General features: G+C 41.3%; 1 protein-coding gene across 1 annotated transcript in view; it reads left to right on the plus strand.

Moving 5' to 3' along the window:
• The window catches only part of ERC2 (ELKS/RAB6-interacting/CAST family member 2), a 703,663-nt gene that overhangs the window by 488,877 nt on the left and 186,853 nt on the right, over positions 1 to 27,933 (plus strand). Inside the window, exon 14 of the mRNA XM_046646460.1 lies at positions 22,361 to 22,521. Within this exon, the coding sequence (XP_046502416.1) occupies positions 22,361 to 22,521 (161 nt within the window). The remainder of the gene's footprint in view (positions 1 to 22,360; positions 22,522 to 27,933) is intronic.

Consider the following 27,933-nt stretch of genomic DNA (forward strand, 5'->3'; position numbering starts at 1 on the left):
TTAGCCTGCCATCAGCAGGACCTGCCTTGCGATGAAGTCAATGCTCTTTCCCTTACAAGAATATTACATTTAAATGGGCCTCCAACCCCAGGATATTTATGAACCACACTCAGCTCGTGAACTGTGAATGCAAAAGAAATCTCTTAATAGTGGCAAATGGTATCTTTCAAGCCTTCTAGGTTTCCATGCTTACGTGTCTTGGCAATTTGAGTTTATTTCTAACTGGACCATGTCCTGCTACCTTTGGGTTGTGAGATCAATATTTGTCATTGGCTTTCCTAAGTTTTTAAATTTACCTTTCTTTTAGACCCATTAAGTTGTGTATTAGACTCAGTTATATCACCAGGATATGTGCGTGTGAGTTTTTGGATGAAGTTGTGAAATGAAGTCTGTTCATGTAGGTAATTTCCTTGGGACGAGAGAGTAAAGGAAGGAGAGGGGGATAGAAAGAGGGAGGAAGGGAAGGAGGGAGGGAGGGAATTAAGAGCAGTTTCTTGCTAGACTGTGAAAACCATGAGTACGGGGACTTATTCCCTCATGCCTGGCATAGCACCGCGATAAATTTTGTTGAATTAATGAATGAATTTTTAGAGAGCTTGAAACATGCTAAATATTTTACCATCCATTCTTACAACGGATGCTAGGAAGCAAAGTACTCTAGTGGTCGTCATATACTCTGGAAACCGATAGCCTGAATTTCAATCCCAGCTCTGCCGCTTACTAGCTGTGTGGCTACAGGCAAATTAATTAACTTCTCTGTGCCTCAATTTCCCCATGTATAAAATGGGAATGATAACTCAAAAGAGTTTTGTAAGAAATAAATGAGATTATAAATAATTATTCACACTCATGTGGCTTAGATCAATGCCTGGCACAGGGTAAATGCCATATAATTGTTAATTAGTATTAATACTTATTAGTTAATTAGTTATTGAGTATTGATAGTAAAGCTTAAGAAAATCCTTAGAATATTTGGTTTGTCTCTCATTTCAAGCAGGGATAGAAGCAAATATTTGTGTGTCTACATAGAGACATATACACTAACATTTTTTTAAAATAGAGTTTTATATTTGTCATGTAGGCTAGCTGTTGATTCAACCTAAAAATAAAGAGAAAACAATCATAATACATGTCATATATGGTCATAAGAGAGAGAAGGCTTCTCATAAGCAGATGGGCAAAATTCCTTAAACATATGAAGCCTTCTCAACATAAATATTTTTCCACGTAAATAATTATAATTGGCCAAATTAACCCCATAATATTTGGGTGCAACAACATAATATTTTATTTTTTCTAAGTCAGATTAAATGTTAGATCCCCTCCCCATCAGCCATGCTTGGCAGAAAATCAAATCTCAGACATTATGCTGGTGCCTCTCTATCCCTCAGGGTTCTTATAAGTCCCCAAGGCTCTATGGCAAGAGGAGTACAAAACTCTCCAGGACTCAAACCCTGGACCACCCTCTGGAGCAGGAGAGGGAATCTAGTCCTTAGCCTTTCTTGATGCACCCATAGCCAAGGAACGTTCTCTGTTTGGTTGTCCTGCCATATAATTTTGGCACCATTGTGAAAGAAACTCAGAACCAAAATACAGATTTGAAAGACACTAAAAGGGAGGCAGTTCGACGGAGTGGCTGGGATTGAGGGTACCAGATCACAGACTGCCTGGCCTGTCGTTTCTAGCTAATTGACCTAGGACTGATTTAACCATTCTCTGCCTGATCTGTAACATGGAAGTAGTAGCAGGACCTGCCTAATCCATGAGAAAATTCTGTCCAGTAAATAGATCAGAGTCTGGCCCAAAGCAGGTATTCAGTGAAGGTGATTGTGTTATTATTTGAGCTGCTGCTTCATTCAGAGATCAAGTCTGTGCTTAATGCCTCTAGCTCCCTCTGCATTGCTCAGCTGGTCCTCTATGGCTAGTAAGTGTAGTCCTTGGGCCAGTCCTTGACTCCTTTTCCTCCTGATGGTCACATCCCCCGCAGCCTGGAGCTCAGAAGCTATATATTGCGTCCGTAGTTGGGGAAATTGCAGTAGAGCCCCTGAGTGGTGCAGAAAGGGCTGGAAGGGAGCTAGAGCTCATCTAATTCAGGAGATCACTTTACAAAAAGGAAAACTGAGGCCCAAAGATGGGAAGAGAGTGACCTGGTAGACTTGCTGTTCTTCTAGCGTTTCAAAGTTCTTCCTTCTCCATGTCAGCATTCCCAGACCCACCCTGTCAGCCCAGCCTGTGCCTCTCCCTGAAAGCCTTCTCCACTGCTCGTTGTTTCCTGACCCCTCTGTTCCTCACCCTGTCCCTTTCAGTCCCCGGGAGCAGGATTCTGCTTTCCGAAAACTTACGGCCTTTCCTGCCCCGCTGCCTTAGCCCATACTGTTTTCTTGCTACAGTATTTTCCCCACCATCCTTGCTTGAAAAAATTCTACCCATCCTTTAAAATAGGAGGTGAAAACTGGTAGCCAATGGTCCATATGTGGCCCACAAATGTATTTTGTGAATTCAGGTAGGTTTTTTCTTTTTAACTGAGGCACCATTTTTAAAAATCAGATTTCACAAGAAAAATTCAGATAGTTTTTCTTCTTTTGCTAAGAGCATCTGGCCATGTGGAACCTGTATTTTTGCAGGTGGAAATTAGTGGCAGCTAAGGAGCATTTCCCCTGCCTGCCAGCATCACTTCTTTGATAACTGCTTTGCCCTGCCAGTGTTTCGGTTTGTGCACCCTGTTTTAAGATGTTATTTAGATGCTATTGCTTCTGAGAAGCTTCCCCTCCCCTTGTCTTGCTTTTCTGAATGTATCATCTCCTTGTTTATGCCTCTAACACTCTGCTTATGCTGCTTCTATAGCAGGGATGGAATTCTGTCCTCCTTATTGTTGCTTTTAGTGAATAATACTTATCATCTATCAAGTGCTTACTAAGGGGAGGGCACAGGGCTGAGTGTTTCATGGACGTTTTAATCTCCAGGCCTCACTACGACCCTGTGTGAAGTGTATTATTATCTCCAATCTACAAATGCAGAATCCCAGAGAGTGTAAGTGGCTTACTCAAGGTCACACAGCTGGTAAGTGGCAGAGAAGGGATTTGTACCATGATTTACCCAACCTCAGCACCTGTGTTTCCTCCTGTTTTATACTGATGGATCTCCCCCATTTCATTGACAGCTATGGAATGGATAGGAATGTATCCCTTAATTAAATGCTTCCAGAATACACCCTACATCAGAGGCACAGAACTCTGATCCATTTTCCCCACTTAAACAGTTAAGCAATGATGATAATACGAGTCATGACAGTATCTTGAGCACTCACTACATGCCTGATGCGGTACTGCACTGTTACCCGCAATCCCATGTAATCCCCACAACCACCCTGTGTAGCAGGGCATGTATTATCTCCATGTCCAGTTGAGGAATCAGGGGCTCAGTGAGATTGGGTACCTTGGCCAATGACGCATAGCACAAGTGGCTAGGATTTGAACTCATGTCTTTCTTGACTCTGAGTCCTGCACTTTTTCTCTACCTACTACTAGCTCTCTCATGTTTTTGAGCTGCTTTTCTTAAAAGCCATTACCCCATTAGTAAATCCAGCAAGCAAAGCCCCCTGCATGTTTTTCCCTAGCCGTACAGGTGACATGATAGCTACTTCAGCCACTCGTTCTTCTGCAGACACTTTTTGAGTGACCACTTTGTGCTAGGTATTGAGTCAAGCTAGGGTGCAGAGATGACAGTGCAAGGTCTGTGTCCTCCATAAAGCCTTTACTGTCAAGATGGGGGTGGAGAGGCAAGAGTGTCTATCCATCTGGGCTCCTTTCTGGGCCATTTCTGTGGACAGGGCAGGAGTCCCATGCCAATGGTTTGGCTGAAACGTCTTCACACTCAGCCTGATCACTCTGCCTGCCTGACAGAAATGAGCCAGGGTATCCTTCACATCCTATGGTTTCCTTTCACTGACCATCCCCCAAACACAGAAGTGCTTGTGAATTTGGGGTCTCTTCCAGGCTGAATGATTCTAGTCCCTTTGCTTGCAAAGATAAATCCCTTATGAGAGCATGATTGCTCTTTCTTTCCCAAATAGAGGCAGGTCTATGACATCTGTGCTTGAATGCTTTCTGGAAAGTGGGGAATATTGTGGGAACCAGTAGTTCTCAAACTTAACATGCATCAGAATCAGAATCAATCTGAAGGGTTGTTGAAATACAGACTGCTGGGCCTGCTGGGTCACACTCCCAGAGTTTCTGATTCAATAGGTGGAGGTGTAGGGGCTGGGGAGGATGCTGAGAATGTGCATTCTAACAAATTCCCAGGGGAAGCTGCTGCTGCTCGTTTAAGGATCTCCTCGCCCCTTGAAAACCATTGGTGTAAACATCAGGCACTGTTTTTGCTAATTCTAGTTATGAGTTAGGTGAATATTTATTTAGTGCCAGCCATGTGCTAGGCTTCAGTGGGGAATTACAGAGACCAGGGTGAGTAAATTAGACAAGGAGCAAAGTGCCTAGAGAGGGAAATGGGAAGATACCTATAAAGAAATTGTTAGGTAAAGTAATTTAAAATTAGGATATGTGCTATGAAGGAAACAAACTTGGAGCTGAGATGAGGAATAGCAGAGATGGGTGGGAGGCATGCGCTTACTCTTAGAGGATTCAGAAGGGCCTTTTGGAGGTGGTGACATCTATGCGGAGACCTGATGAGTGAGACGATGCCTGTTGTTTGAAGAGTTTGGAAGGGGCGGTGAGAAACAAGGCACGGAAGAGGAGAAAGCAGATTCTCTGAGGCCAAGGGTGGCACGGGATGCAGTCGAGGAGGCAGGCAGGGACTGGATAATACAGAGCCCTTTTTGGCCACAGGAAGGAGTTGGGGGTTTATTTGCAAGGCAATAGAAATCATACTGGCTCTTTTAAAACTATATTTTGATTTTGGAAGTGTGTGCTTATAGGTGTGAAAATTCCTTTGTCTGTTCAGTTGAAGGCTTTTGGCTCCCTCCACCCATAGTACAAAAAATGGAAACAGTATTTCACCCTCAGTCATCACTCAGAGTAGGAGCATGTACTGGGGCCACTGGTGGGAGGTGACAGGAGGGATGCTGTATGTGTACACACACACACACACATGCACACGCGCACACACCAGAAGACATACAACTCCAAACTGTGAGCCACAAAGTTGGTGATTTGTCTCTATTTTTTCAGTTTTGGAAGTGAGTTGCTTTTGTTAGATTAGAGAGGTCGCATCTGGGTAGAAAATGTTCTTTACGTGCTCACCTTTGCCTTTGAACAGATCAGCCATGTTGCCAAACTTTGTAAGTTAAATCTTAGCAGGAATGACTATAAACACAGACTGAGTCACAAGTTGAAACAAGAACTTGTATTGTTGGCTGTCATGCTTTTCTTTCTCTCTAAATCAAAGTAGAAGATGCCACCAGGACAGCTGTTTCTGTCTACACCTTGGTGGTCATGAGTGTCAAGGAGTTCACATGGCCGTCTCGTTCAGAACTGTGTCCCCCCAGATGTTCTCCTTCTTTACTGTGGAGTGGAGTGAGTTATACATTTTAGAACCATCCAGATGAGAACATGTTCATGATGGTTTCTACAGCATTGGGAATTCCTGCTTTTTTTGGTCAGGTCTGCTAGAGTTGTAAAAGGAAGCTTTCTGGACGTTAACTTTGTAGCAAAAAGGGGTAGAATGAGGTTGGCAAGGGAAGAAACAATTTTGATGTAATAAAAATAGGATTGTTCAGAGCTGAGATGAGAGCTTTCTTACTGTTTGGTATTCGTATGAAATTTAGTTTGGAAGTCACATCAGCGAATATTATATTTCTTCAGAACCTCGGCTGTGTTTTCGATCAGGGGGCATCTTTATTTCGCTTAACTTGTGCAGCAAGCAGAAAAACCTTAGATGGTTTTGATTTTGCTTTTTTAAACCTATAGGTACTCCAGCCATTAAAATATGTTTTCAGTATCTACTTTGGAACCTTAAAGAGATGATTTTGGACAAGGGCAAACATTTTGTGCCACCTACTCCACACAGTTCCTTTCTTTTCAGTGCTTACTTGCATTGGCACTTAATTTGTTACCGTATATTAGAACATTTCCCTGTCACCTCTGAAACTGTCTCATAGGCAAGGCTTTTAGAACCTGAAGTTTTTAAACACAAAACAGGATTATGGATTAATCTCAGGCAAGGAAGTCCCTGGGGGCGATGTAACCTGACAAGCGAGACTCTGCTCTTGGCAAGTCCCTTTCGGGGTTGCCCACTGTTCCTGCCGTTGACCCAGTGGACGAAAGAGTGGATGTGTGTGTGAGTCTAGGCATGACTTCTCCAAAGATCAACATTTGTACACACTGGAGTCACCTTTTATACATAGTGCTACTGACATTAACCAGAGAAGTGGGCCTGACAGCCCTGGCCCTAAAGCCAGTGCGAGAGTGGCCCGGCTGTGTGTGTGCGGTTTATCTGAAAGGATTCAGCACAACATTACACAGCCTAATTGTTTTTCATCCAAAAGGAACTATTGGCCGGCTAGAGGCACCTCTAAGGTTGCTGACTGTGACCCATCAAAACGGGGCATTCATTTCCATATGTGTAGAGTGGTTAGTTCTTTTAAGTATCAAGGCTATTTCTCCTCTTGAAGTCTCGCTATCATGATTTCATTATAGCTAATTGTAACAGTGTTAATTCTTGAAGAAAAGAGAGGAGATAATGAGAAATATTTTACAACAAAGTCATTTAAATATCTGAGAAGTCATAAAAGGGAGAAAAAGTCCCAGCTGAAGCAGTCAGATCCTTGAGTGAATATTTGGTGTTCAAGCAGGGAATCTAATGTTTTCACTCGATGTTTGCCTTGAGACTATTTAGTGGTAGGGTTATGTTTGATTCAGGGTTATGTTTAATCACTTTATATGAGACTAGACTATCATTCCATATTAGTAATGAAAATGGTGAATATTTTTTTAATCTGAAAAGAGCTACTAGGAAAAAAAGTTGCTTATTTTAAAAATAGAGTTCAAAGACATAAATTGTGGAAAATGTCCTTCGGGGAAAACATAGACATCTGCTCCCAGAGCATCATGCAAGTATTTGGTGAAGCCTGGCGCTTCATGTGTGACTATAAACTGTTCCATTTGGCAGAGAACTTTTTGTCACAATTGTAGATTTTTGAAGAATAAGGTGTCATACATTGAGATTTAAGTAGTTTTTGTTTCTGCTCAGATTAGCAGTGAATGTTCCTATGTATCAGTGTAATTGGGAAAAACAAAAGTGGCAGCTTTTAAGCATGACAATGACGCTCTGCAGGCTGTGTACTTTGGTTATTCTTACAGGATTGGGCTAGACTTGACCTCTGCCATCCACCCGCTCTCTGCCCGGCTCCCTTGCGACCAATACATAGCCTGTCGCAGGAGCTGGGGGACAATCTCCAGTGCAGAGCCAGGTGAGAAGCAGAGTAAATGGTCCTGGGAGCCCAGTGTCATAACCCCGCTCTCATTAGTTCAGCTGGACAGCGAGAAAGTAAAGTCTCGTTCCCTGGAGCATAAGGAGGATGTTGAGCAGTGCACTGATGACTTAAGAGTGGAAGAGAGGCAGAAGTGAGCAGATCTCCTGTTGTGCTCGGCTGGATACTTACTCCATTTGGAGATGGAAGGAAAACAGATAAACCCTCCATTCAGGTTGAAAGTGTAGCTAGGTTCCCACTGTCAGCTTTGCTTATGTGGAGTCTCTCATATTCATCGCCAGTCCCTTTGTACGAGGGGAGAACTGACTGGGTGGGCGTCTCTGTTCTGAGTCTTCTCTTTATGAAGCGATTTTCCCAAAGTTAACCAATTACGAATTGTTTTTTTCCATGTAGCAGTAATCGCTCTAAGAGGAGGGAGCCAAGTCACTGTGGGGGATGCTGTGCCCCAGGGACATATTTGGGAGGATTTCCTTCTCCTGAAGCCACAGGGTCAACATAAAGCCCCTATAAAATGTTTTAAATAAAGGAGAAATTGAAGCGGAAGATTTCATTCTGGCACTTCATGTCTGGTTTTTGCTTTCCTCCCACGGAGGAGCTAACCAAGCCAGCAGTCTGGAGGATGTATTTAGTTTGAGGATAATGAAGCTTTACTGTGATTTTTTACTTACCTGGATTATAATTGTAAGGAAACCAATACCTGCCGGGGTGGCCTTTATGGGTTAGCTTATGATGCAGTGGTAGCTATTGTCGATCATGGCACTTTAAAAATGATTTATTGTGTGTGTGTGATGGTTTGTTTGTTTTATAAAAAGGGGACTGGGATTATGACATTTTTATCACTTGGCCCTTAAGGAAGTCGATTTCACATCCTGATTCAGTAGGTGTCAAGCCATTGATGTGAATGCTGATGGTTTTACCTGCCTATATAGTTGTCCTTGGGAAAGGAAGGCATTTACGACCTGAAAATTCTCTGCTGAAATCCTCCTGGCTATCCCATTCTGGGGGAGGATTCTTCTTTAAGAGGATGGGAATGGCCTCGTTGACCTTATGTGATAGTCTCCCTTCTTAACAGCATTTGCTCTGGCTGTCCTTTTCCCTGTGGGAATGGATGCCTAATATGTATGGCATATGTACATTAAAAAAAATTAAACCTTTTATTTTCAGATAATTGTAGGTTCATATACAGTTTTAAGAAATAGTACAGAGAGATCTTGTGTAACCTTTACCCAGTTTCCCTCAATGGTAACATCTTGCAAAACTGTAGTACAATATCACAATTAGGGAAAAATTTATAGTTTTATCCCTTACGTGTAAGTTTATGATCCACTTTGAGTTAGTTTTTGTACAGGTATAAAGTTTATATCAATGTTCTTTTTTTTTGTCTTTGGATGTCCAGTTGCTCCAGCACCATGTTGAAAAAGCTGTCCATTACTCTATTGAATCCCTTTTGCTCCGTTGTCAAACATCACTTGAGTATATTTATGTATATCTGTTTCTGTGTTTTTCTCTTCTGTTCTACGATCTATGTGTCTGTTCCTCTACCACTATCATATTGTCTTGGTTACTGTAACTGCACAGTAGGCCTTAACATTGGGTAGAGTGATTCTTTCTGCTTTATTCTTCTTTGTCAGGGTTGTTTGGGCTTTTCTAGGCCCTGTCTCTTTTTACATAAATTTTAGAATAAGCTTGTCTATATCTACAAAAAAACTTGCTGAGATTTTGATATGAATTACATTGTTTATAGATCAATCTGGGAAAAAGGGACATCTTTACTGTGTTTAGTCTTCTAGTCCATGGATAATACTCCACATCGCTGCATTTATTTAAATCTTTGATTTCTTTCATCAGAATTTTGTGATTTTCAGCCTACAGATTCTGTACATGTTTTAAGTTTAGTCTTAAATATTTCGTTTTTTGGACTGATTGTAAATGGTATTTAGTTTTTAACTTGGGTTTGCACATGTTCGTTGTTAATATATAGAAGTGTGATTGATTTTTGTGTGTTGTTCTTGTATCCTGCAACCTTGCTGAACGAATTATTAATTATAGGCTTTTTTTGTGTGTAGATTCCTTAGGATTTTCTACACAGAAAATTCTGTCATCTGAAAATAGGGCCAGTTTTGTTACTTCCTTTCCAATTTTTATGCCTTTATTTTTCTTGCGTTATTACAGTGGCTAGAACTCCAAGTATTATGCTGACTAAGAGGGGTGAGAGCAGATAGCCTTTCCTTGCTCCTGATCTTAGAGGGAAAGCATACAGTCTTTCACCATTAAGTATGATGGTTGCTGTAACTTTTTTGTAAATGTTCTTTATCAAGTTAAGGAAGTTCCCCTATATTTGGCATATATATTTTGAAATGCAATTTTATGTCTTTAAAGGAAAAGGGAACTAAACAGTGGAAAATATTTCATTATCATGTCCATTTTGTTTTCTGTGATCAATATTGTAAAGAAAGCTGTGGTTGGCAGAATTCTAAGATGATCCTCAAGATTTCCTCTCTCTGGAGTACATGCCCTATATAATCCCTGGGACTATGGATATGATGGAATGTCATTCACGTGATTATGAGACATGATTTCATAATCCCTAGGATTATAAATATGATGGCACAATGTATAACACCTAGGTCAGTGGATATGATGGGATGTCACTCACATGATTAGGTGTATTTGTTATATGGCACAGTTGACTTTAAAAAATGGGGCTTATCATTGGTGGGCCTGATCTAACCGGTGAGGCCTTAAAAGGGATCGGGCTATTCCTGAAGAAAGAGAGTCAAAGTATGAGAAAGGTTTGATGCAAGGGAGATTTTCCATTGCTAGTTTTAAAGATTTGAGGGGGCCATATGACAAGGAATGCAAATGGTCTCTAGGAGCTAGGAGTAGCAAGAACCTTCTGCAAGACAATGAAATCAACTTCAACCGCATGAGAGTGGAAGAGGACCCTGAGCTCCAGATGAGAATACAGCCTGCCAGTATCTCACCCTTGTGAGACCTTGAGTGGAGAACCCAGTTATACCATGCTTCCTGCCAGGACTTCCGATCTACAGAACTGTGAGCTGCCAAGTTTGTGATAAATTGTTACATAGTCATAGAAAATGAATACAAAAGTCAGCTAAGATATTTTGGAACAGTGCTGGAATCAAAGCACATAGTGAATATTTTACTCCAGTGACTCAAATGGGACCAAAGATCCATTCATTAAAATTATGTTTATCCATACATTTGTTTTTGCTGTTTGTATGCTAGATGTTGTGTTCAAGCTTGAGAACACTGACAATAATGAGCCAAGGTCTTTCCTTGCTCTTAAGGGGCTCATGGCCCAGAGTTTCCTCCCATATCCTCTCAGTATACTTCCCTCTAACAATTGTCCCATTATATTTGCACTCAACAATAAGATTCAAATCCTAGTAAAGAGCAAGCCATCTGCAATTCTTGGGTAAATCCTTACCCTTTCTGAGCTTAAGTTGTCCACCAGTTAAATGGCCTGCTTCTTTGGGAGTATGTGAGGATCAATGGGATATAGGAAACTATATTATTGAAATCAGAGATAAGGACTACCTTTCTACAATATAGCTCCTTCTCTTCTTTTCTCCCTTCCACATACCTCCCACAATTATTTGTTGACCATACACGGTGTGATTGAGAAGATGCTGGGCTCAGTGGGCCAATACAAGGATGCAGTAGACTGTATACGTTCAAGGACCAAGGTGATATACAGGGAGGCCACTACCTATTGCTCAAGGTAGATGGAACTGTGATGTAAGGATCCTGAGGGGATCAGGAAAGAGCTGCTTGGAGTCAGGCTCGATTTGGCCTGATTGAAATTGTCATCATCAACAGGTATCTCCTACAGAGCCAAGCCAAAGGAATTCAGAGTAAAAGAGGCCTCCTTTCATTTTTCTTCCTTGGAATTCCCTCAGAACTGATCCTGGCATCACAAGAAAGAACGTCTGTTTGAGAACACCACCCTGATTTGTTGAATGGGAATGAATAGACCTTGCTAATAGAGCTGGTCAAGTGGCATGGACAAATGGCTCTGATTTTCTAGGGTCTGACAACTTACTTTTGAGTGCTGAAGAAACAAAACAATAATAACAAAATCAGAAAATGGTAAGCAGTCACAAAACAAAACAAACAAGCTAACAACTGTATTGGACTTCCGAAACTCGTAGGAACTTTATTAGGGAAGAAGGTGAAATGAGCAATGTTCAAGCGCATTGTGGGGTGGGGTGGAGGTGGCAGGAAAGACTGTTGACAGCTCTGGAGTCACTAACACTCAGGCACTCCCTGGTGAACTCGGATTATAATCAGCATAAATCTAAGTGACTGTCAGTGGCAAAGCAGCCCTGCCTGAAGTGTAGCCTGTCTTAAGGTCATTTCAGCTAAGGGTAGTTGCCACCATAACTGCCACCAGAGGGCCCCGCCCTACTCCAGAGTTCTGCTTTATTACTCTCCTTTGCAGGTGATAGTCTACCAGCAACTAATTTTCCAATGGTTGTAGAAATTTTATGCAGAACTTCCTTAGTTGCAATTTTTAAAAATTACTTTTTTTTACCTTAAGAATTCATATTTGCAGCAATAAGTACGAAGAAGAATATACTAGATTACCTGAAATCTCTGAACCTGGAAACAAACCTGTCATAAATATTTTGATGCATTTCCTTCTAGCCTTTTTTTTCCCATGAATATACATCTAAAAATCCACACATCATTGGGATGTTTTTGTTTTTTTTGAGGAAGATTAGCCCTGAGCTAACATCTGCTGCCAATCTCCCTCTTTTTGCTGAGGCAGACTGGCCCTGAGCTAACATCCGTGCCCATCTTCCTCCACTTTATATGTGGGATGCCTGCCACAGCATGGCTTGCCAAGCGGTGCCATGTCTGCACCTGGGATCCAGACTGGTGAACCCCAGGCCGCCAAAGCAGAAGGCACGAACCTAACCACTGCACCACGGGGCCGGCCCATCATTGGGATTGTATTATATTTACTATTTACTAACCTACTTTTTTCACTTAGGATTTCATGAACATCTTTGCTTTATGTTAAATCTTTCTACTTAGCGTTTATTGTCTGACCAGCCTCTCAACAACTGGATGCCCGTAATTTATTATCCAATTTCTTTGCAACTTTTATACACACACACTTATAACAAATACATACACACAATTTTTATTCTGATTTTTATAAACAACACTGTGATGAACATGTTTATTATATCCTTAGAATAAATTCCTAAAGTGGAATTACTGGGTCAAATGGTAATTCATGAATTATTCAGAATTTAAAAATTTCTCTCATGTGTTCAAAAAGGTACACTTTCCACAAAGATCGAAATACTTTGCAAACATCACCATCGGACAGTAAAGTTGTAAAACTTGGATGATCTGGCTCTAATACAGAAGCCACTAGACATGTGGCTATTTAAATTTGTTTTAATTAATTAAGCTTAAATTAAATAAAAAAATTCAGTTCCTCAGTTGCACCAGTCACATTTCCAGTGCTCTATAGCCATGTGAAGTTAGTGGTGTGCGTATTGGGCTACACAAGTCAGAGCCTTGCCATCACTGCAGGAAGTTCTGCTGGACAACGCTGCTCCAATGTCTTCATGAGTTCCTTCTTGATTGTGTTTGCAATTCACCTAAGTAAGACTGAAATATGAACAATACATATTTTGTGGGTGATTACTTTGCTTTATTATGAATAGATTTTGTAAGAAAAAATTTCACCATCCCAGTGAAGGCAAAAACTATTATGTATCTGTCTGAAAATGTAAGAAAATGGACATTCAACACTTTGTCTTGCTCATCCTCTAACAGGCTGAAAACAAATCGCCAGTGTTTAAACTAACATCACTATTGTTAATGATTGCAGGTTATTGCGTGCTTACTATGTGCCAAGCACGTAACTATTGTCACTCAGGAATTCTTCACAAGGAGCTGCAGTTATTACCCACATTTTGCAGAGAAGGAAACTGACGTACGTAGAGGTCAGGCATCTCTCCCAAAGTCACACAGCCAGCACGTGGCAGGATCCTGATGGGGCCTAAGCCCTCTGGCTTCAGAGTCCACTCTCTTAACCACTACCTCTATTGCTTCTCAAGAACGTCTGAGACTCTGTTAGGGAAAAGATCGGCTCTTTGCCATGCCGCAGAGCTGCACACACATAAAATAAAGAATGCCTCCCAGTTGTTCAAGAAGTACGTCTCCCAAACCTACACAGAGGCACATCCACACAGCCTTTTTCTCAGGAAGGTTCCACCGAGCCCAGTCTGATCTGGAATGATGCGTGCGCAAGCGCGTTTTGGAGAAACTGTTGCTCATTTGTAGTCCAACACCGTTTGATCTCACAGAATCTCTTAAGTCAGATGTACATATTTTACACATTTCTTCTTCATTCGTTTTTTATTATGGTGTGAGTTTTCATCAATAAGCTGTGGAAGGGTAGGGGGGAAAAAGGGGAATTTAAAATGTAGTCAAAATCAAAGAGCTTAAGCCCAAACACACTCTGTTGATGTGGGTATTTTCTTGCAGCTGAAGGATCAGAGGTGACATATTTAAGCAAAGCTCCTAGATGCTTAAGCTTCAGTGAGGAGAAAACAAATCCCACACGCAATCTTGAGGGTAGCCAGGTCCGGGCAGAAGGCAGCCTGGGAAATTTTAGTTTCAACCTTTTCCAAAAGGTGTCACTCTAAGGCAGCAATGGGGAGGTGGGAGGGAGGTGGAGGTAGGAATGTCAGATAAGAGTAATTAGAAAATAAGATTAGTAGTCCTCATTTCAACAGATCCTTCCGCCCACAGCATTGCTCGCTGTCCGAGAAGTTGTTGCTGTTGAGGAGGGAGAGTTTTAGCGTTTATCTTCACCTCCTGATCTAGGGTGACCTTCTCCGTGCCCAGAGCGGAGCCGGCCGAATCCCAGCTGTTCCCACAGGACCAATTCACATTCCGGTTTCACTGTAACCTGGGATACGGGGAATTCATTGGCTCTGTGTTCTGGTGCAAACTGAAAACTACCATTCTCTTGCACTCAGGATGGAGTGAGGACAGAAAACCAGGATAGGTGGTGAAGGCTCAGGCAGAAGAGCCCGTGTATTTTTAAAAATGCGGTTTTCAAAGCTGTTTAAAAATTCCAAATCATTAACGCAAGATAGACACCAACTCAAAACTGACATATAATTTAAGGGAAAAAAATTGTTTTATCAAAATATTTGAAGATCAGCTCTTGCCAAGTGAGCCTCTTGAAAAGCACAGGATGCTGCCACGTGTCAGGAAGAGACACACAGAACCCGGAGCAGTGCTCTTGGCAGATAACTGAGAGAGAAGCTGGTTTTCAAATATTTAGTTAAACAACACAAATGTATGTGTAAGTTTCAGTCGACACATGTTAATGATTTAAGGTCTTAAACAGGTTTTTTATTTTATTGTTTTAAGGCTGTGCTGTTCACTTTAAAAGTTCCGACAGCTTCTCCAGAGCTGGGTGTAAGCGCTAGACTCTTTAGAAGTCCATTTGATGGCATCATTATTCTTAAAGTGTACAGAATTATGAATTATTCAAATACAGTTGAATAGTCCTGATAACTTAACCATTTTATAAGAGAGTTTTTATGCTCTGCCACATAGATTGACTAATAAAATCAGAAATCGGACATAACTAATTAGGGGTTTGTGGTGAGATCAAATAGACATCTAGCTTGAAGAAACCTTTAATTATTATGTTCTAGATATGTAACACCGAGCCAAAATATTCTGAAACGTGATCTTAGCTTTCTAGATACAGGGTCAGAATTCCAATCTTGCCGTATTTGGGGACCTTTTAGGAAATTATTTTAAATGGAATGTGTTGAGTATTATAGAAGGCTTCTGAGGTTGCTGTGAATCCTGTTTTCATTGAAGATAGCATTTTAGGAATTTAACGGACTTTCCAGCGCTTTTTTTTCCAGGAAATATTATTATCTGGTGAATTACCAATAGATGCACTTATAAAACAAGCAAATCCTGTGTTGCTTTCTTCTGGACTTCTCAAAAGCATTTATTGGCTCATAATCATTGTGATTCTCCAAGTAGCAATTCCCTAATGAACAGGACCATGGGGCCTCCCCAGCCTGGGCCACCAGCACGTGGTTTTTCCCTCCCCTTCAGCAGTCCACTTCCACTTGCCTGCTTTAGGGCAGTGGGCCACGAGGCCTAGGGACTTTTATTTAATGTCTGGCAGAGGGCATGGCACATCGGAGATAGTTAGTGAGGTGATAGAATGAAGGAAGCAAGGAGCGTACGTCTCCCAGGATCCAGGGCAGAGCATATGGAATAGAGGGCAGGTAAACACTCTTGCTTATACCCCAGCTCTAAGCCTAGCATGTTTTTATTGTGCCACCCTGAAACTCATAGGCTCCTGGGTGCTCTTGGCGGCTGCTGGGATAGCAGTGAGCATAGGGCCTCCGTCCATTCAGGAGCTGAGTAACTGAGCTCCCTCGTCTCCATAGCAAAGAGAAGGTGCTTGAGGCAAACAGAGAACAAGAACTTGAAGGGCGTTTGGTGAGGATGGCAAGGGGACCACTGATTTATGGGGTAGGAAAGTATCAAGTTCAGACTTACACTTCATCCATCATTGCACTAAGTGGGTCAAAGAAGGCTGTTTCACAATCACATCTTTGCATTCCCCTTCCTCCCATCCTGCAGGTATTTATTGAGTGTAGACACTGGTGCTGTGTGAGGTGCTGAAGGGTCTTCCAAAGAGGACAGAGACGTGGTCCTTGCCCTCTGGGGGATTACAATCCAGTTGTAGCAACTAAGCATACATGTGAAATAGTTGTGCAGAAATGTGAAGTGGTATTTGATTAGGTGGTAAAAAGTCTGTAGCAGATGGTGAGAACTGAAGGCACTTGGGTTGGATGGAAATAGTGTGGCGAGGAACCCAAACTAGGGACAATGGTAACTGTCATGTGCTGGACACTTCCAGGGTGTCCAGCAGAGAGGGCTGTATGCTTTATATGGATTATCTCCATTTATGCTCATGCCAATCCTATGCAGTAGCTTCTGTCTCCTCTGCATTTTACAGGGGAGAACCTGTAGGCTTAGAGAGAGGTCAGTAATGTCCAGGCTTTCTGGACTTGGCTGCATTTTAGAATCACTTTGAGATCACCTACATTTTTAGTAAAATACCGATGCCTGACTCCTACCCTCGGACATTTTTATTTAGTTGGTAGGGATGTGACCATGGCATCAGAATTTTCAAAAGCTTTCCAAAGGATTCTAATGTGCAACAAAGTTTAGGAAGCAGTGGGTTAAGACTGGCCTACAGTCGCAGAGATTCTTTTGGTGGAATCTAAGTTTGATCCAGGTCTGCCTGCTTTCAGAGCTCTAGCTTTAAATCACTGCACCTTGTGAAGGAGGCCAGGGCTCTGTGACAGGCCTTGAGGGATGGGCGATTTCGGTAATTGGAGGGATCAGTGCAGGGAAGTCCAGGGCTATGCTGTATGTGTGTGTGTGGTTGGTTGAGAGTAGAGACAGCAAGCACAAAATCTTGAATCCAGTTATAAGCAAACATGAAATGGGTTGAATACTGACCAGGCACTGTGTTAATAATAGCTGACACTTCTGTGGCACCAAGTGCTAGGCATTGTTCTTAAGGCATCACACGTTAACCCATTGAATCCTCACAAAAACCCTTTGAGCTGAGTTCTGTCTTACCCACACTTCACAAGTGAGGAAACCTGAGGCTCAGAAAGCTTTTCTAACTCAGAGTGACACAGCTAGTAAGTGGTAAGCTAGTGCCTGAATTCTGAGTGTAACCACTATGCTGGGCTACCTCTTGTGTTAAGAATGTATTAGGTGTTTTCATATTTGCCTTTCCTGCACGAAGAGCATTACACTCATTGCTTCATTTAATACTTGCAGTAACTCTTACAAAAAGTACTATTGTTACAGGTAAGAAAACTTAAGACACTTTCCCAAGGTTCTGTAACTAGTAAGTGGTGAAGCAGGTATTATTAGTACAGTCTGGCTTCATAATCCATGCCTTTAACCATTCTCAGTATTTTCATATTAAAAAAATTTTAATTTCAAATTAAATCCTAATCAGAATGCCATATATAAAACAAATGAAAGTAGAACAACTTCGTTTGAGTGTGGGATAGTGGACGTGCATCTCTGATGATTCACGCTCCTCCTCCCACTCACTGACCTGCTTATCAGCCCCCCGGATGCCTTCTTGGAACCCCTGGTGCTCTAGGGAACACAATTTGAAAACCACTACTGTGGGTAATTGGGAATCCCTTGAGATGTGGGAGCCAGACTAGTGATGTTTTTGATGAAATATTGATAGTTTAGGTAATATTTTCCTGGTGGTAGGGAGACAAGTTGTGACAATAAGCCTGTGGGACATCTTTGAATCTCAGACGCATGGGACTCAGTTCAAAGACACACAGTCAAAACAACTGAAAAAAATCAAACAGAAAGGCTAACCTTCAATTTGCGTCTTTGGAAAACATGGAAGGGGCCCCAGGAGTAACCGCTAGCAACTTTTTTTCCCCTTTCCATTTTCTCTTCTTTCCAATTCTCTTACTCTGCCCTTAAAACAAAATAAAACCTGTCTCTATCCCCAGTCTCAAGGCTCATTCTTCCTCTTACTTCTTTCTTACATTTTCTGTTATGTAGATCATCATAGCCTGTGCTTCAAGGTCCTATACCTTTGCACCCAGTTTCACAGGTTCATTTTGTTACTCATTTGCTAATTCCATTTTCTAAAATCCAGGAGGAGACCTGGCTTAGAGATATGCTGTGGTGAGGGAGAAGCTGATCAGGCAAAGTCATATCCTCACTTAGGGTAGGGGTAGAGACAAAGGCTAGGAGAAAGCGCACACACAGGTGGGCGTGCGCACGGGTGCGCACACAGTTATTTTCAACCTTATAATGAATGTGGGAGGGGAAGGGACCCGAGCCTGGAGCATCAAAAGTAATGATAGAAAGAAATGATGGATCTGAGAAGTGTTTCCAAAATAAGAGCTTGGAGATGAATGGAAAATAAAAGAGAAGGAGAGAGAAGAGACAATTTTGGCTCCTAAACATGAGTGACTGAGAAAAGGTCAGGATGGTGGACCAAAATTGGGATGTGTTGGGGAGTGGCAGGTTGGGAAGGAGGGTTGGGTGGTACGGATTTGGCTTAGCAGGTGTGCATGGATCACGAGTTGGCTTTTGGTCATCCTGAATTTAAAGTGATATTGGGACATAAAAATGGAAGTGATCAACAGGTGATTATGTATATGTGAAAAAGGTCAAGTGAGTAAAAGGAGATAAAGGTTGGAAAGGTACCTGCATAGAGGTAAGAGCTGCAGAGACAGATCTCAGTCCTCCTCCTGAGGATCCATATGGATGAGGAAAATCTCTCTAGGACAGAGTCATAGGGGGAAGAACCCAGTTATGGGCTGCAGGAAGATGAAGAATTTGCAGAAGAAACAGGAGAAATAGGTTCCCAATCTAAGGGGAGCTTCAGAGAACCAAGGGAGGTGTTGGTTTTTAGGAAAATGGGAGGTGGATTTAGCCCCACTCACCCATTAAACTGTGTTTCCAAGAGACTACCTAATGACAAGGGAAAATTCTCATGATCATATATTGAAAACTGTTTAGAAAATTGTATATATCATCACAACTATACATACACACACACATAGAGAGAGAGATGGAGAAATTATAATAAAATGTTTAAGGTGTTTATCTCCAGGTGGTGGGATTTGGGGTGATCTTATCTGGAAAAAAAGCCATCATTTAATCTTAAATCAAAAGAATAAATTTTCATATCTGTATATTTTAGATTCTGTACAATGAGTGTGCTTTATTCTTATTATCAGCAAAAATGTTATTTTATTGATATCAGTTAGAAAAAGAAGAATAACTGACATATAGGCTACATTGTCTCACTTAATGCCCATAAACATCTAACAGAGCAAGCAACATGGTCCCCTGTTTCCAGATAAGGAAACTGAAGCTGAAAGAGATTAAGGAACTTGTGTCAGACACGTGGTAAGTAATGGAGCCATGATTCTAATCTGGTGACTTTTAAGACACTGACTACATATACATAGTGAGCTAGAATGTTACTTCAGAGGAGGTGACAAAGTTGTGGGAGGGGGCGGTTAGCTGTGCAAACTACACTTTAAGAAAAGACACTTGGCGGGAAGGAAGGTACCAGTAGCCTGCAAGAGTAGAGTTTCCATGGGATACCAAGAATAAAAAGCAATTTCCTCTTGCTGAGTGTGGACTGGTGGTGGAGAGTTGGAGGCAGGTGTGGAGCACCTGATAAGAAGTTTGACACTTCACCAGCCAGGACGGGCCAAGTCAAGTTGTGGATAACAAGACAGCCTCTTACCTCGTGGTGTAGCACAGCAAAGATTTCTACCTTGCTTTTGTGATGTGAGTTGGCCTTGGGCTTCATTGTGGTCACTCAGGGGCTCAGGCTGAAGGAGACATCATCTGAAACATGCTTCCACAGTCATCATGGCAGGAAAAGTACAGGTTGGGGTTGAGTACTAGTACTTAAATGCTTCTACCTGGAAATGACAATGATTTTACTGGCCAAAGCTGCACCCAACTTAAAGGGAGAGGGGAAGTATGGTCCCACCATGTGCCCATCAGAAGGGGAACTGGGATGTTGCGAACCAGCCTAATGACTACCACAGCAGAGAAAACATTTCTCACTTTTTAATGCTCCTGCTTGGTAGCAAAGAAAACAGTTTGCAGAACTGTAGAACAATTAACAAGGGAGGTACTATGGGCACCATCTAGGAAACTGAGACTTCAAGAGTCAGGTGATTATCTGCACAGAGTTACAGAGAGAAACAGTGGTTGTGCAAAGACTAAATGGTGTATGTGAGTCCAGTGCCCCAGGTGGTCTTCAGTGTGCAATACTCACTGGCCAGGGCCACATGAATTAGGAGGAGTGGGAGGCCTTGGCCTTGGAGGCTATGTCAAGACTCTGCTTCCAAGGTGTTGCAACTAGCAGTCCTACCTCATACTAGGAGTTATTGACGTTGGAAGCCAATGGCATCTCCATCAGTAAAAACTCGGGATTACATCTCTCAAGTGCCCAGGTTTCTCCATGTGGTTATTGCTGAAATGACCGGGGCAGACTGTGAGTCATTACTCTAAAGTATAATTGTTAAAGTTGGGTTAATATAAAACTAGCTGGTGCCTGCCCCAAGCAGTCAGTTGGCAGGTGAACTAAGAACCTGGAAACCCAGCTGAGTAGCTCTCTGTGTATAGGTTGCAGACAAATATCCTGGATACTCTTCCTCTTCTCTGGGTTCAATAGTATATTTGAAATAAAGAACAGTTTATGAAAGGAAATGGGGTCACAAAGACAGAGGTCATCCCATATGGAGGATCAGACAAACTGTATCTGAGTTAGCACTGGAATGACCATAATTCTGATCTTTTTTACACTGTTATTCAGTGTCTCAAAAATAGGGAAAAAAGGAAGAATAATAAAAATTATGCTTCAGCCTCACCAAATATTGCTTTGTAGAAGGACTTTGTCATATTTATGACATTCTGTGAACTTATGTGAGAAACTAAAAAGTTTGGTTGCTTTTAAAATTTTGTATATTTGTAAAGTTGAAGAATAATGCAATTTATTCTGCAATTAAACAGGTGTGGTTCTGTGGCTTTTATAGGTTATCCATTATATTCCTTGTTTTTTAAACTGTTTTTGTTTTGGCTTTGATTTACGTTACGTGGTCATCAAGTTTCCTCTTTTTATCAGGGCAGAATGGAGAGTTTTCTCAATCTTAAAAGCTTGTAATTTACTTTGGATGTGAACTATAATGCTTATTCTGAATAAATTCCATGTAAAACTGCAGAAATTGTGTAGAAAGTCTTTATGAATTGGAACTTAACATGTCATTGACACATTTTGAAGGGTGTTCTGTTGACTTTAGTGATGGATGACTCCATTCTGCCAAGTTCAGCTGGAAGGGGTGGCTTAGAAACCCAAACATCAACTCTGGAATCTAGAAACTTCCTGGAACCATGGTTTTAAATCAGCAGGGTGAATGCAGCCTGAATCTGTGCAAGGGATGGCATTTCACCAGCTTGCTCCACGGAAGTCTCTGGAAGAGAACCATAAACACCAGCCCTCTTTGTTGAGTGTTGGCTTTTAAAAACCCTCGATGGTTTGGGGAGGATAGGGGCTTGCCATGGGGCTCCCTGGTCCCATTTTTTGGGACCTGGCTGAAAACCCTGGATATCTGATAGTCTGGCTTATTTCTATGCTGTATTAGCACCCTATAAAAGTTACATGTCATTTATTTCAAGTTTAGAACCCTCTCAAACTTCAGGGGCAAACCAAACTTGAACCTTTTGTGGCTGGAATTCTGTTTACCTTTGGCCAAACCTTACTTCCTGAATGTGAGGCTGGGAGGTGAGGTGAAAGGGGGCTCCTGAGGCCTCTGGGACATCAAATCGCTTTTGCCAAACTAGGCTTTGATAGGTTAAAACATGAATGAATCTGAACCACGTAGATTAACTTCCTGTCAGAATACTCTGGGGCCTATGCACAAAAGTATATTGTGCCAGGCAAAATGCATTTTGAGTGTTGCCTTCTGCCAACCGTGAGGCAGTGTCTGAGATTTTCACCAAACACATGTTGAGAATGGGTCAAGACACTCACCTTCCACTTCTAATAAATATATTCAATAATTTCTACAAAGGTAACTGAATGGGGATCTTGGAGAAATATGGACATTTCTTGTGTTTGAAACTTTTATTTTTAACCAGTGACAAAGAAAGAATGGACTCCAAGATACAGTGCCCTGTTCAAGGACGGCTATGGTTCCTTTGTGTCTGTTGTCAGAACACAGGCTAGCGAGGAATGCCTTGTGCTTTAATGAAGGAGAAATAACACACTGCCGTCCATGTGCCTTTCAGATAGAGGAACTGATGAATGCACTGGAGAAGACCAGACAGGAACTGGATGCCACCAAGGCTCGCCTTGCCTCCACGCAGCAGTCCCTGGCTGAAAAAGAAGCACACTTGGCCAACCTCCGGATAGAAAGGAGGAAACAGCTGGAGGAGATCCTGGAGATGAAGTGAGTACCCATTTTTGCTTTCCTAGTCTCTCTTTTCTAACTTCTCGTTAGGGATGGAAAAGGGAAGGCTAGAGAAGATGAAGAAAGAGCTTGGAGAAAGAATAATTTAGCTAGCACTTGACTAGTCATTTCCAGGACTATACTTCTAATTTTTTAAAATTATAGCTTCCATGTTCCAATTTGCACATTTTTCACATCTGTTATTTTAAAAAAATCCAGCATTAGATTTTGTGCATCTGTGTTTTGTGGACGGTGCTGTTCTGTCGCAAAAGTCTGAGCTGGCCAAGTGACAGAGGCCTCGTTAAGCACAATGGTAATTTGAGCACTGCTCAGAGTTAAGTGGAAACTTTTCCGAGGAGGTATTTCCTAATTGTGACTATAACTTTGCTAATTATATTCTTTTCACTTGTATACAATGCCTGGCTTGTGCTGGCTTTCATAGAGTCTCAAGGTTGGCACCTCTTTGTTTAGAAAGCAGGACTCTGATTTGCTGGGCTGATAAAAACAGGCTTGAAAATCCTCCCTGTCTATCCCCAACCCCCACTGGGGTAGGGTGGGTAAATCGGGGGAGACTGGAACCAATCTCTTTCTTTGATTTAATCAATAAAGTGCGGCTGCGTGCTGGGCAATGGTCATTCCTGTGGGTCTATGACACACCCATCTCTTATTTCATTCTCACAGTGAAATAATATCATCATGGAAGAACATAGGAAAGAAAATTACTCAAAGATTTTAGAAATATTCAACTGCTATGGATCTGTTTCTAAAGAAGTAGGCAAGAAGCAGCCTTGCTGTATAAGTTTTAAAATGAAATAATCACTAAGATATAATTTAACTCCAACTTCCTTCCACAATAAGGGGAAACGCAGATAATTATGGCATCTTAAGCCTGTAACATAGACTTTGAAATTGGTGGCTAGGTATAGAAGAATGACCTTATCCTGACCCTGCGAGTCTTACACATGGTTAACATTAAGACCAGAAAGTTTAGATCATGGAAAATTCGGAATGAAATATTTTGAAGGATTTAATAATGAGGACAAAACTTTTATTCTTCGTCAACTACCTCAGTTTCTCCAAGACGAAAGAATAGGTAATGTTTTTCACATATAAACTCTTAAGTTTTCCTAATAAAAGATGATATTATTTATCCTCCGTTTAGAGGTGAGAGCACTGCAACTCAGAGAGGTTTCAAGTAATTTGCTAGAGGCCATCTGGCCAGGATTAAAACCAAAGTCTTCTACCTCAAGCTCCCTTTCGACTACCTCATTTTCTCAAGGAGCTTATGTGAACTCTACCAAGCCTGGAGCAGTTGTCTGTTTGAGTCACTGTAGTAATCATGCTTCCTAGAACAGTGCCTGGCGTGTGGTAGGAGCTCAATAATTGTTTGTTGAATGAATAGATTGGATGCTGGAAATTGGATTTTCTGTAGCTGAGAAGAAAAAATAGATCAAGCATTCGTGACTTTGTTACCTTGATCAAAATTTGTTAACAATACCGGTACATTGATTCCATCACCCTTTACTCTCTTCCATTCACCTGTCCCACTTCTGCCTCCTTGTGTGTTGTTGTGTGTCGAGTTCAGCCTAATTTCTCTCATTGTTCTCCAGCTGGTCTCCAGTTAACTCTACATCTCCTGGAGTGATTTATTATGCCATTATAAGGAAACATTCATTACTTCCTGTTTATATAAAGAGCATATACTTTCAGTGTTTGAGAGAACAAGTAATGGCGAAGCATGCTGGTTTGGGAGTCATCAGATCTGGATTGGAATCCTATTGCTTCCAGTTGGTGGCTGTGTGACTTGGGGGAAATGACCTTAACATTGCTCACCCTCTGGTTTCCTCCTGTAATGAAGTCCGTGGGGTGGTTGTGAGGAGAACCACTCAGAGGAGGGCTTGGCACTCAGAAAATGATAGATGTGTGTAAATGGTGCTATCAGCCAATGAAAATATGTCATTTGTTTAGTATACTTTGTGAAGAGTATCATTTATCTAAAATTTGGATTTATTTTTCTAAAACATATAAACCTTTTCCATGTGTATGTTTTCCCACTTAATTTCATGATTTCAGATAGCACCTAACTAAGACCTCTTTTGGTGAATTGCCACATTATTGCTGAAGTGCTTAATCTGCTGCCACTGCAAAATAAATACAAAATTTCTCTGTTAATTCCTTTGATAAAAGTAACAAAGCCCTGCTTCATTAAGCCCAGTATGGACTCCATTCACTGTTTAACCAGCCCAGACCCCCATTATGGCCTCTTTCCTGGGATGAGGGGGACACAGGTACAGGGCAATTCTATTGACTGAGAACCCCACCTAGATTCATCAGCCACTTGGGCTGTTCAAGTCAACCAGCTGGTTTGATCGGTCTTGATTTTTAAGCAGAGCTGACATATTGGTTACTTGACATTAACTGAGGTAATGTAAGTTAGTGGGAACAGTCAGATGGGCATATCATCGTCAGTACTTACCATCACTCTGTGCCAAACATTGTTGTTGGTTTTCTTTCAACTGGCAGGTGTCACGCAAGCAACTTTGGCCAAGTCTACCCAATTTCCAAACTCTGATGGGAATGGAGAGGCTGTGTGGTGTTAGAGGAAAGAAGGGTAAGGCAGTGAGTCTAGAGAAAGGAGATGTGACCTCTCAACTCACCTGTAACATTAAAGGAGATTGCTCTTTGGTTGCCTCAGTTTTCCCTTCAGTTTCCTGGAGGTGATAATACCTGCCTTGCCTGCTCTACAGAATTATGGTAGGGACAGGATTTTAAAAAAAACGTACTGAATTGAAATTAATACAAGCCAGCATATGTGAAAGTGCTTTGAAACATAAAAGGGGCTTTTGAAATGAGGTGGCATCTGTTAAATTTGTTGCAAAATCAAATGGCACAGAGTTTTAGAATTGGAAAACAACTGGGTCCCACCTCCCAGCCTGCATAAGCCAGACTGCTGTCCACCTAATCACTAATAAGGAATTCACTGGACCCTGGTGAATACCATTCCCATTGGAAGTCATGGTGGTGGTTCACGTTCCATGGCTCTTACAGGTAGCTCATTTGTCCTTATATTGAACTGAAATAGCTTCCATGTCATCTTCCCACTTGTCTTGGTTTTTGTTCCAGAGCTACAGAGAATTCACCTGCATCACATCCACAGGACAGATAACCTTTTAGATATTTGTTTGGGTAATAGTGTTCATTTTAGAAAAAAAAAATGAAGAAATATGGAGAAGCACCATTAAAAAACAAAATCACCCATGATCCTACCACGCAGAGATAGACACTGATGGCATTTTGCTGTATACCTTTACGAATACTCTTCACTTTTAACAAACTTAGGTCATACTTTCGTATTTTGTAAATCCTGCTTCTTTTGCTCCCTGAATGGTGAATACCCTTCCATGTCACAAACAGAGAATTGTATCATCTTTAGTTACTGATTATACTGTTTTATAGGTTTATCCCTTTATTGGACATTTACTGTAGTTCCAATGTTTTGCTAATATAAACAATGTTTTGTTAAGCATCTGCTGTTTAATTTTATTTTATTAACTTACTTTTAAATAATTGTAGATTGTTACACAGTTACAGGAAATAGTACAGAGAGGTCTCTCGTATGCTTCATTTATTTCCCTCCATGGTAACATCTTGCATGATTATAGCACAATATCACACCAGGAAATTGATAATGGTACAATTTACCGACTTTATTCAGATTTCCCAAGTTTTACATACAATCATTTATGTGTGCGTGTTGGTATATTTAGTTAATATGCAATTTCATCACATGTATAGATTTGTGTAACCACTGTCACAGTCAAGATACAGCACTGTTCCATCATTACAAAGATCTCTCTTAATATATTTTTTTGGTGAGGAAGATGGGCCTGGAACTGACATCTGTGGCCAATCCTCCTCTTTTTTTCCTTGAGGAAGATTAGCCCTGAGCTAACGCCTGTGCCAGTCTTCCTCTACTTTGTATGTGGGATGCAGCCACAGCATGGCTTGATGAGTGATGTGCAGGTGCGTGCCCGGAATCGGAACTAGTAAACCCCGGGCCACTGAAGCTGAGCACGTGAACTTAACCACTGTGCCACTGGGCCAGCCACCGTCTTGATACCTTTTCATAGCTACACCCACAGCCCAGCTATTTCATTTTTAACCAGAGTTTTGTTTTGTGTTGTATCATTTGGGGACATGTACTACACTGGTCTACGTTTTTCCATGCCATTCTTCTTGGGCAGGACAGGGCATTGTCCTCTTATTTTAAGTATTGCTTGCTTCCTCTGATTTAAAGATTTCTCATGAGTTGATTTTAGTTTATTTACAGTGGAATTCTCTTTGGAATTGCATATCTAGAAGCTGTCATGTGGTATGCCTTCAAAAAGTACTTGAGGAATGAAAGGATAAATTAGTTTAAAGACTCATAAATATTCTTTGAGCATCTACTGTGTGGTAGGTACTGTTTTAGGTGAATGAACAGAAAAATCCCTGATCTTATCAAGCTTGCATTTTAGTAAAATGAGTGAAGGAAATGAATGAACAAATAAATAAGCAAATAAATGAATAGTTAGATAAATAAAGTAGTTTCTTGGGGCCAGCCTGGTGCATAGTAGTTAAGTTTGTATGCTCCACTGCAGCGGCCCAGGATTTGCTGGTTCGGATCCTGGGCGCGGACCTACACACCACTCATCAAGCCATGCTGTGGTGGCATCCCACATAGAAGAGCCAGAAGCACTTACTCTAGGATATACAACTATGTCCTGGAGCTTTAGAGAGAAAAAAAAAGTAAAAGAGGAAGATTGAAAAAGCTAACAGATGTTAGCTCAGGGCCAATCCTCCTCACCAAAAGGCATTCCCTTAAAAAAAAGAAAATTCAGTGCCTTTATTACAGGCTGTGCAACTGTTTTAAATAAATAAATAAATAATTTCTTGTGCAACCAAAGACGTTTGGAGTCCCTCTTAGAAAGCTATTTCCAAAGGTAAGAACCCTCATGGTTGTTGGGGGTAAAGAAGGATGTGAAAAATGCAATCTACCTTGCTATAGTCTGAGAACCCTTTTAGGGACCAAGGCCCAAGGAGGGCCTTTGACTATATTTCGTATAGGATTCTTCCCTCCAACACCTCTTTCTTCGGTTTGATCTCTATTGGTTGGTATTCTAACTGCCAGTCATTATTCCCCCCCTGGAAGGAGCTAACAGATCCCAACCATATATTTTCATAGAAGAACGTAATATTCACCTTCCCTTATGTATAAGATTATTCTTTTACTTAAAAAATATCTAAAACCTCTTGCTAAAACATTTTGTAATGGTTCATCTTTGTTAGATTTGCTCCTATTTAAAAGGGATTTTATTAAAATAATATTAAGAACATCATTCTATATGTTTGGTTTTATTAATGCCAGTTAAT

The sequence above is a fragment of the Equus quagga genome, chromosome 1 (genome assembly GCF_021613505.1).
Source record: "Equus quagga isolate Etosha38 chromosome 1, UCLA_HA_Equagga_1.0, whole genome shotgun sequence".
NCBI classification, from domain to species: Eukaryota; Metazoa; Chordata; class Mammalia; order Perissodactyla; family Equidae; genus Equus; species Equus quagga.